General features: G+C 47.7%; 1 protein-coding gene across 1 annotated transcript in view; it reads left to right on the top strand.

Annotated features, from left to right (window-relative positions):
* Positions 1-10,134, top strand: part of ubr4 (ubiquitin protein ligase E3 component n-recognin 4) — a 147,533-nt gene extending 137,399 nt beyond the window's left edge. The window contains 9 exon segments of the mRNA XM_042299791.1: positions 1-66; positions 647-760; positions 4,882-5,024; positions 5,903-6,028; positions 6,512-6,706; positions 7,668-7,892; positions 8,136-8,226; positions 8,408-8,570; positions 8,777-10,134. The exon segment at positions 1-66 is cut by the window's left edge and continues 153 nt beyond it. Of these exon segments, the coding sequence (XP_042155725.1) occupies positions 1-66; positions 647-760; positions 4,882-5,024; positions 5,903-6,028; positions 6,512-6,706; positions 7,668-7,892; positions 8,136-8,226; positions 8,408-8,570; positions 8,777-8,841 (1,188 nt within the window). The 3' untranslated portion in view covers positions 8,842-10,134.
* The last annotated feature ends 576 nt before the right edge of the window (positions 10,135-10,710 follow it).

The following is a 10,710-nucleotide window of genomic DNA, read 5'->3' as shown; positions in this document are numbered from 1 at the left end:
CGGGCTGAGAAGAAACGCATGGCCATGGCCATGAGACAGAAAGCTCTGGGGACACTGGGCATGACGGTAGGTTTTACTGACTGGGAGGGTTAACCGGACCGTAGGCGGAGGGGTTGGAAGACCAAGTTCAGGTGTGTTTTTCTGGTCTCGACTGTAGGTGGAGGGGTTGGAAGACCAAGTTCAGGTGTGGGTTTCTGGTCTCGACTGTAGGTGGAGGGGTTGGAAGACCAAGTTCAGATGTGGGTTTCTGGTCTCGACTGTAGGTGGAGGGGTTGGAAGACCAAGTTCAGGTGTGGGTTTCTGGTCTCGACTGTAGGTGGAGGGGTTGGAAGACCATGTTCAGGTGTGGGTTTCTGGTCTCGACTATAGGTGGAGGGGTTGGAAGACCAAGTTCAGGTGTGGGTTTCTGGTCTCGACTGTAGGTGATGAGGAGGGAGGCGACGTATGCAGTCCAAAACCATTCAATAGCTAAAAAGACCTGCTTTCTCTGAGCCCAGCCTGAGCCATTAGAGATCCTGAGATTTGTGGGGGAGAAATTTTCCAATGGGATTCTATGGAAATCTTCCTTTCTTCCTAACATGGCTCTGATTATAATTAAGAAACAGGAAGCTCATCCAGGTTGGTAATTGGCTGTTATGTGTTTCAGACCAATGAGAAGGGCCAGGTGGTGACCAAGACGTCGTTGTTGAAACAAATGGAGGAGCTGATAGAGGAGCCAGGACTGACCTGCTGCATCTGTAGAGAGGGATACAAGTTCCAGGTAACACAACAACAACAATAGATAAACAACAACACACACATACACTCTACCAGCACTGACCTGCAGCATCTGTAGAGGGATACAAGATTTTTAAGCCTCGAGACAATTGAGACATGGGTATGTGTGCCATTCAGAGGGTGAATGGCGAAGACCAGATTTAAGTGCCTTTGAACAGGGGTTATGGTAGTAGGTAGCCAGGCACACCGGTTTGTGTCAAGAACTGCAACGCTCCTGTTTTTTTTTTTTCACACACTCAAAAGTGTATTGTGTGTGTGATGATAATGGTCCACCCCTCAACGGACATCCAGTCAACTGGACACAACTGTGGGAAGCATTGGAGGCAACATGGGCCAGCGTCCCTGTGGGACACGTTCAACAAACACCTTTGTCGACTCCATGCCCCCGGCAAATTGAGGCTGTTCCCGAGGGCAGGCAGGGTGCGGCGCAATATTAGGAAGGTGTTCTTAATGTTTGGTAAACTCAGTGTTCATGTACTAAACCTGAAACTGCCCTATCTGCAGTGGCGCATCAGTTTCGCCCGAGTTCCCAGGGTGCTCTGTGGTTGAACTTGTCAACGAAGCAGCTTGACAGAAAATATAATGCCAAGTTTTCAAACTACCACTAGTTTCTTCGAGGAGAATTATATAAAACGATCTGTGCATTTTAACGACTGCATAAATACACCTATATCACTTTTTTTTGCGTGTCTAAAAACCGAATGACCACTGGTGCACATGCCGCCACTGTTTTGAACTGATTCAATGTATTAATTAGAACAAGCAGCCAGATCACGGGGTGAACGCACCAAGTACCCCCGGGGTGAACGCACCAAGTACCCCCGGGGTGAACGCACCCCCGGGTGAAGTACCCCCGGGTGAACGCGTACCCCGGGAAGCACCAAGTACCCCGGGTGAACGCACACCAAGTACCCCCACCAAGTGGGTGAACGCACCAAGTACCCCGGGGTGAACCAACGCACTGGTACCCCCGGGGTGAACGCACCAAGTACCCCGGGTGAACGCAAGTACCCCGGGTGAACGTACCCCCGGGGTGAACGCACAAGTACCCCGGAGAACAAGTACCCCCCGGGTGAACGCACCAAGTACCCCCGGGGTGAACGCACCAAGTACCCCCGGGGTGAACGCACCAAGTACCCCCGGGGTGAACGCACCAAGTACCCCCGGGGTGAACGCACCAAGCACGGATGCAATAAGTGGTAATACATTGATCTAACTGGGGATGGTTAGCTAACGTGTCGCAAAGCATGATGCGATAGCCAGGTGGCTTTCTTTCTAAAAACGACTTCATATGTCAGAGTTGGTCAGATATGAGTTTAGATGGACTTGAAATTTGCCTTGGGCCCTAACTAGCATGCAAAGCTACAAGCTAGTGCTAGCTAGCGAATATGAGTTTAGATGGGCTTGAAATTTGCATGGGCCCTAACTAGCACGCAAGCTACACGCTAGTTCTAGCTAGCGAATATGAGTTTATCAAAGGTAGATGAAAAGTTAATTAACTATTTCTCAATGTTTCTCAAGCTTAACTGTTAATTAATTTGATCAAGCTTTGTGATACATCCCGGTCTTAGTCCACACATGTCGCCCCGTCACATACAGTAGAACCTCATGAACAACATGGGGGGAGACAATAAAATTGGCCCTGTTTTTTTTTGTGTTTTTTTTGTCCTACCAAATCCGCGATGAAACGTTCTTCGACTCTTGTTAGATGATTTATCTGGTGTCTGGTTTATCAGGTCCTAGGCTCCATTGACTGTTATGATCATTTATTTACAAGTGAATTACAATTAGCTTTAGGGCCATCTGTACCTGATATAATATCGTCTCACGTGTGGAAAGTGAGCCATCTAGACGCGAGAAACTCATTTGGATGGAGACTACAGCAGAACCAGAAGTTCTGTTTTTGATGGACATTGGAGCACCCCCCAAGACAGTCCGTTAACTTTGTGCTGTTATAATTTATGCTGAAATCCTACGATTTCATTGGAGCAGTTCCCCCTCAGAGTCAATAGCAAAACAATCAAATCAACGTTTTCACGGCCTGTGGAGGAGGCGAAGCTGCTGCTGCTGCCCGTCACCGAGGAGTAACTGAACAGCTTGTTTTGAACAATATATTATTTTTTTTAGCATTTTTTTTTTTTTTTTTACCATTCTCAAGTGGGACGCCGCTCCGAACGCCCTAATGGGCAGGCAGTCGCTACCTACCCCTAATGGGCGGGCAGTCGCTACCTACCCCTAATGGGCGGGCAGTCGCTACCTACCCCTAATGGGCGGGCAGTCGCTACCTACCCCTAATGGGGGGGCAGTCGCTACCTACCCCTAATGGGCGGGCAGTCGCTACCTACCCCTAATGGGGGGGCAGTCGCTACCTACCCGTACCCCTGCGGCTCCCAACACTCAACCTTGGGAAACACTGTGTATTATAAACTGGGTAGTTCGAGCCCTGGATGCTGATTGGCTGAAAACCGTGGTATATCAGACAAAACATTTTATTTGATTATGTATGCCACACCCCCTCTGTCCTTAATGTTTAATTATACATCTTTTTATTTTTTTATTGTATTGGTTAAATGTATGGACAATTCCACTCTTGGCTGTGACTAAAACGGTTTTATTTTCATATGAAATGTTCCTTTTATTTCAAATGGAAGCCATTTGTTAACGTGTCAGTTGTTTTTTTTCAATGCATCTTTTATCAATTAACTGCTACATTTCCTGATCTTTGTACTGTCCCCCTACCAGCCGACCAAATCAATTAACTGCTATATTTCCTGATCTTTGTACTGTGTCCCCCTACCAGCCGACCAAATCAATTAACTGCTATATTTCCTGATCTTTGTACTGTGTCCCCCTACCAGCCGACCAAATCAATTAACTGCTATATTTCCTGATCTTTGTACTGTGTCCCCCTACCAGCTGACCAAATCAATGAACTGCTATATTTCCTGATCTTTGTACTGTCCCCTACCAGCTATATTCCCTGATCTTTGTACTGTGTCCCCTACCAGCCGACCAAATCAATGAACTGCTACATTTCCTGATCTTTGTACTGTGTCCCCTATCAGCTATATTCCCTGATCTTTGTACTGTGTCCCCTACCAGCCGACCAAATCAATGAACTGCTATATTCCCTGATCTTTGTACTGTCCCCTACCAGCCGACCAAATCAATTAACTGCTATATTTCCTGATCTTTGTACTGTGTCCCCTACCAGCTGACCAAATCAATGAACTGCTATATTTCCTGATCTTTGTACTGTCCCCTACCAGCTATATTCCCTGATCTTTGTACTGTGTCCCCTACCAGCCGACCAAATCAATTAACTGCTATATTTCCTGATCTTTGTACTGTGTCCCCTACCAGCCGACCAAATCAATTAACTGCTATATTTCCTGATCTTTGTACTGTGTCCCCTACCAGCCGACCAAATCAATTAACTGCTATATTTCCTGATCTTTGTACTGTGTCCCCTACCAGCCGACCAAATCAATGAACTGCTATATTTCCTGATCTTTGTACTGTGTCCCCTACCAGCTATATTCCCTGATCTTTGTACTGTGTCCCCCTACCAGCTGACCAAATCAATGAACTGCTATATTTCCTGATCTTTGTACTGTGTCCCCTACCAGCCGACCAAATCAATGAACTGCTACATTTCCTGATCTTTGTACTGTGTCCCCTATCAGCTATATTCCCTGATCTTTGTACTGTGTCCCCTACCAGCCGACCAAATCAATGAACTGCTATATTTCCTGATCTTTGTACTGTGTCCCCCTACCAGCCGACCAAATCAATTAACTGCTATATTTCCTGATCTTTGTACTGTGTCCCCTACCAGCTGACCAAATCAATGAACTGCTATATTTCCTGATCTTTGTACTGTGTCCCCCTACCAGCCGACCAAATCAATGAACTGCTATATTTCCTGATCTTTGTACTGTGTCCCCTACCAGCTATATTCCCTGATCTTTGTACTGTGTCCCCCTACCAGCTGACCAAATCAATGAACTGTTATATTTCCTGATCTTTGTACTGTGTCCCCTACCAGCCGACCAAATCAATGAACTGCTATATTTCCTGATCTTTGTACTGTCCCCCTACCAGCCGACCAAGGTGCTGGGGATCTACACCTTTACGAAGCGCGTGGCCCTGGAGGACTTGGAGAACAAGCCTCGCAAGCAGCAAGGATACAGCACTGTGTCACACTTTAACATAGTCCACTATGACTGCCACCTCGCAGCTGTCAGGTTAGTACACACACACATCAGGGATACAGCACTGTGTCACACTTTAACATAGTCCACTATGACTGCCACCTCGCAGCTGTCAGGTTAGTACACACACACACACATCAGGGATACAGCACTGTGTCACACTTTAACATAGTCCACTATGACTGCCACCTCGCAGCTGTCAGGTTAGTACACACACACACACACACACACACACACACACACACACACACACACACATCAGGGATACAGCACTGTGTCACACTTTAACATAGTCCACTATGACTGCCACCTCGCAGCTGTCAGTTTGAAACAAACTATGATATTAATCTGACTATTCACAATAATCGTATTATTGTGTGTGCATGTAACCATGCTCTCTCTCTCTCTCTCTCTCTCACTGTCTCTCTCTCACTGTCTCTCTCTCTCACTGTCTCTCTCTCTCACTGTCTCTCTCTCTCACTGTCTGTCTCTCACTGTCTGTCTCTCTCACTGTCTGTCTCTCTCACTGTCTCTGTCTCTCACTGTCTCTGTCTCTCACTGTCTCTGTCTCTCACTGTCTCTGTCTCTCACTGTCTCTGTCTCTCACTGTCTGTCTCTCACTGTCTCTGTCTCTCACTGTCTCTGTCTCTCACTGTCTCTGTCTCTCACTGTCTCTGTCTCTCACTGTCTCTGTCTCTCACTGTCTCTGTCTCTCACTGTCTCTGTCTCTCACTGTCTCTGTCTCTCACTGTCTGTCTCTCACTGTCTGTCTCTCACTGTCTGTCTCTCACTGTCTGTCTCTCACTGTCTGTCTCTCACTGTCTCTGTCTCTCCTTCTGTCTCTCCCTCTGTCTCTCTCTCTCTCTCTCTCCCCATCTGTCTCTCTGTCTCTCTCTCCGTCCTCTATTCAGGCTTGCTCGCGGGCGGGAGGAGTGGGAGAGTGCTGCGCTGCAGAACGCCAACACCAAGTGCAATGGACTGCTTCCTGTCTGGGGGCCTCACGTCCCAGAATCGGCTTTCGCCACCTGCCTGGCCAGGTATGACCAACTCACTTGGAAATAGTTGCAGCAGATACTTTTTCATTGAGTTTTATGTGTCAGAAGAACGTGTTGCCCTTTCTGAAAGCATGAACAAAGCTTTTGGCTTGACAGTAGAGTTGAGCAAGTCTGGCTAAACACCATGACTTAAGAGTCTATAACGGCTGCTTTGATGTGTTGGTTCAAAGCGAAGATAATGAAGGGGGTGTGGCCTCGTACTTCAAGACGGCACCCTACGCTGGTTGGATATCCCCCGTTTCGAATTCAACCAATCATGATTTGTTTTCCATGGGACCAGACCTGCGCATGCAAATAGCGTGGATATGAGAACCAATCAAAAAGTTGCTCAGTATGTTTTGCTAACCTGACTCATTTACGAGCCTGCGATGTCAGACCTGTCATTGCTCGCTGTTTATTTCTCCATGAGAATCTTTCACGTTCGTCCCATTTTTAAAGTCCTACTTCCTCTCTCCTCTCTCCCAGGCACAACACATATCTGCAGGAATGTACAGGGCAGAGAGAGCCCACCTACCAGCTCAACATCCACGACACCAAGCTCTTGTTCCTGCGTTTCGCCACGGAGCAGTCCTTCAGCGTGGATACGGGAGGGGGAGGACGAGAGAGCAACATCCACCTCATCCCTTACATCATCCACACCGTGCTCTACGTCCTCAACACGTATGATTACAATACATCATCCACACGTTTATCGACGCAAACATAGGAAATCACAAAGAATTTCTCCGTCTGTCGCCCCCTCTGGCCGTCTGTCGCCCCCTCTGGCCGTCTGTCGCCCCCTGGCCCCCTCTGTCTGTCCCCCCCTCTGCCCCCCCCCTCTGGCCGTCTGTCGCCCCCTCTGGCCGTCTGTCGCCCCCCCCCTCTGGCCGTCTGTCGCCCCCTCTCTGGCCGTCTGTCGCCCCCTCTCTGGCCGTCTGTCGCCCCCTCTGGCCCCTCTGTCTGTCGCCCCCTCTGGCCGTCTGTCGCCCCCTCTGGCCGTCTGTCGCCCCCTCTGGCCGTCTGTCGCCCCCCTCTGGCCGTCTGTCGCCCCCTCTGGCCGTCTGTCGCCCCCTCTGGCCGTCTGTCGCCCCCTCTGGCCGTCTGTCGCCCCCCCCCTCTGGCCCCCCTCCTGTCTGTCGCCCCCCTCTGGCCGTCTGTCGCCCCCTCTGGCCGTCTGTGCCCCTCTGGCCGTCTGGCCGTCTGTCGCCCCCTCTGGCCTGTCTGTCGCCCCCTCTCTGGCCCCCTCTGTCTGTCGCCCCCTCTGGCTGGCCGTCTGTCGCCCCCTCTCTGGCCCCCTCTGTCTGTCGCCCCCTCTGGCCGTCTGTCGCCCCCTCTGGCCGTCTGTCTCTCGCTCTCTCTCCCTCTCTCTCCCTCTCTCTCGCTCTCTCTCCCTCTCTCTCGCTCTCTCTCCCTCTCTCTCGCTCTCTCTCCCTCTCTCTCGCTCTCTCTCCCCTCTGGCCGTCTGTCACTCGCTCTCTCTCCCTCTCGCTCTCCCTCTCGCTCTCCCTCTCTCTCTCTCTCCCTCTGGCCGTCTGTCACTCGCTCTCTCTCGCTCTCTCTCGCTCTCTCTCCCTCTGGCCGTCTGTCACTCTCTGTCTCGCCCTCTATATCTATGGCTCTCTGTGTTTTTGGTCGTCTGCAGTACTCGGGCTACTAGTCGTGAGGAGAAGAACCTGCAGTGTTTCCTGGAGCAGCCGTGTGAGAAGTGGGTGGAGAGCAGCTATGATGTGGACGGTCCCCACTACTACACAGTGTTGGCCATGCACATCCTGTCTCCTGAACGCTGGAGGAACACACGACTCACCTTCCTACGCAGGCTCCTCGTCTCCGTGCACGCACGCAAGGTCTCTGCCGTCTTCACCAACAAGTAAGTTACTGTTCCAGAACTTTCCATTTTATATATTCAATTCATCACGTCTTTTATCCGCTTGCAGTTCAATGAGTGCATGCGTTTTTACAACGGGTTTGTGATCCCTGCGAGAATTAAACCCACATCCTATTTTAAATCAGTTGTGAGTTTATACTGTGTTGCTCAAATATAGTTATCTTCGGGGTTTAGCTGCAGTGTATCGGTCTGTGATATATTTCTGATCTTTCCTCTTCTCTCCAGACTCCCAGATAAACAGTCTAAGGAATATGCAGTGTATCGGTCTCCTCTCCTCTTCTGGGGTCTCGTGGAACTCATCTATGACATGTTCAGGGTAGGAGGGACTTATCCTGCCAACAAAACTTTTTAATTTTTTTTTATCTTAGTGTAAAAATAAATGTTGTAACACAACCAATTGTGTCAAATGTTTTTTTTGTACGTTAGACGTACAAAACATGGATGTGATTTTAGTTCACTCAGACCTCTCTCTCTCCACCTCCTTTCTCCCTCTATAGAAAGTACCCACCAGCAACACGGAGGGAGGCTGGTCCTTCTCGCTGGCAGAGTACGTGCGGCACAATGACATGCCCATCTACGAGGCCTCGGAGCGGGTGCTCAAGTCCTACCAGGAAGAGCTGATGCCTGCCGAATCCTTCTCTGAGTTCCTGGATGTTGTTGGTCAGTGTTGCCAGACACATGCAGTCCACTGAGATAGTGTCGTATCGAATGCTGCCTTTTTTTGGTTCATGGTTTTCTGCTCTTGCGGGGTTTATTGTGTTAATTTTAAATGTGAATAGTTTTATCACCTCGAAATGACCTAAACAAGAAACTGATTGTAAATGATTGTGTGTTAGACTCAAGACTCTGTTTTGATTTGTTTCCAGGGCTCCTCTCTGACATTCCGGACCCAGACCTCTTCCTGCAAGACCTGTTGAACTCTGTTCCCTGATGGTATTCAGTACCACCCTGCCCCCACCCCCCGAGACAAGAGCCCCACGATGGGGGACGACGAGGGCCCACACATTGGTCCTGTTAACGACACCTCCATGGGACAACTCTCAACCGGAAAACCCTCGCTCCCCAACTTCCCCCTAGCTTTCTGTCACACACACACACACACACACGCGCATACCGTAACAGAGACACACACGCACGCATACTGTAACAGACACGCATACCGTAACAGAGACACGCACACACACATCTGTTTCCTAGTCTCCACCAGGGTTTGATCCTCTGCATCATCTTCCAACTGTTAACTCTCTTGAAGCAGATCTTGTATGTGCTGTCTGAGTCAGGAGTCAGTTGGTGCATTTATGACCATGTTGCTGTAACATTTAATACACACGGTAAAACAAACCCCATGCTTCTCTCAAATATTACCCACAAAAAATATCTGGGTTGCAATCTTCAAGTAACTAAAAAAAAATGTTTAAAAAACTTCTAAAAAAAAACAACATTGTTTTGAGATTCGATCGCAGTGTATTAAGAGTGACCTGTGTTTTTGTTTGTTTTAAGAAGTTTAAGATGAGCTCTTTTTGTTTTTGTTTGTCATGACAATTTATTGGTATTTTCAAAAACGGAGGCAGGAAGGAAGCTTCACAGTAGGATCTTGAATTAAAAGAACTAACCCTGTTGTCAGATCTCTCTGTGCTGACAGGAGATCTGGAAGGAAAATGTACTCATGTAGGGTTGGTTTCTCTTCTCGGTGACAAGAATCAGATGAAATGAGAAAAGAACAACAACAAAAATCTATCTGTTGAGCCCTCCCTCCCTCCCCGGTAACTCAAGTTCTAACGATCCTGATTGGTTATTCATGCTCCAATGAAACGTCACCATTTTACGACATTGTCCCAAATGAATAATACTAACAATAAAAACGGGGCCTTTGCATCTTTTCCTTTGGATTCGACACACTTCTCTCTCTTGTTATGTTTTCTGGTTGATTTTTGTTGTTTCTGGTAAAGCAAGGTGCCGCTGAGTTCTTCAAACCTTTGATGATTTAAATGGATTAATTACATCTCTTTAATATATAGACGCCCGCGTCCATCGCGACACGTGAAAACGGAGTCTTCAGAGCTGATGGTGTGGAGTTTAAACATTTTAAAATACCCCAATTTATAGTGTTACTTTCTCTCGTCGGCCTATTACAGCTGCTACAATGTTCAACTGTTGCTGAATGTCTGCTTTTTGAGGGGGGTTAGCAATGATTAATAAAGTCGTGATAGTAATTCCACATCCATCGCTCTGTGTCTCGTCTGGTTTATTATATGTATTTATTGTTGCATAAATACATTTGACGTGTATTTACTGGAGTGCTGTCCTATTTCGATTATATACGAGGATCCAGCACCTGATTTTTTTTTTTTTCTTTTTTTTTTTTCTCCAACATTTATTTTAAAAAAGGTAAGTTAAGAACAAATTCTTATTCACAATGACCGCCTGGGCACAGTGGGTTAAACTGCCTTGTTCAGGTGCAGGACGATTTACATTTATACAAGGTGGAGTCGAGCAAGTTTTGACATAATCATTATAGTATTTAGCATGGATTTGTGTTGTCATTAAACTTTCTTAATCCTATATGGACTTTTGTAGCACTCTTCAAATCAGGTCTTTATTCAATCAGTATCGTGGAAGTACCACTTTACAGCGTGCTTTGAAATTTAAAGAGCCATAGTTATAGTGCTGAAACGTCACTTCTGGTCTTCATTTTGACAATTTGTTGCAAACAGGATTTTATTATAGTAAAATCTAGCGGTGATGTAGAGGCCTTAAATCATCTCAGGGGAGGGGGTCGGTATGAAATAATGCTGCGTTC

This window comes from Oncorhynchus tshawytscha, linkage group LG16, assembly GCF_018296145.1.
Source record: "Oncorhynchus tshawytscha isolate Ot180627B linkage group LG16, Otsh_v2.0, whole genome shotgun sequence".
NCBI lineage: Eukaryota > Metazoa > Chordata > Actinopteri > Salmoniformes > Salmonidae > Oncorhynchus > Oncorhynchus tshawytscha.
This window is presented reverse-complemented; position numbering and strand designations above follow the sequence as displayed.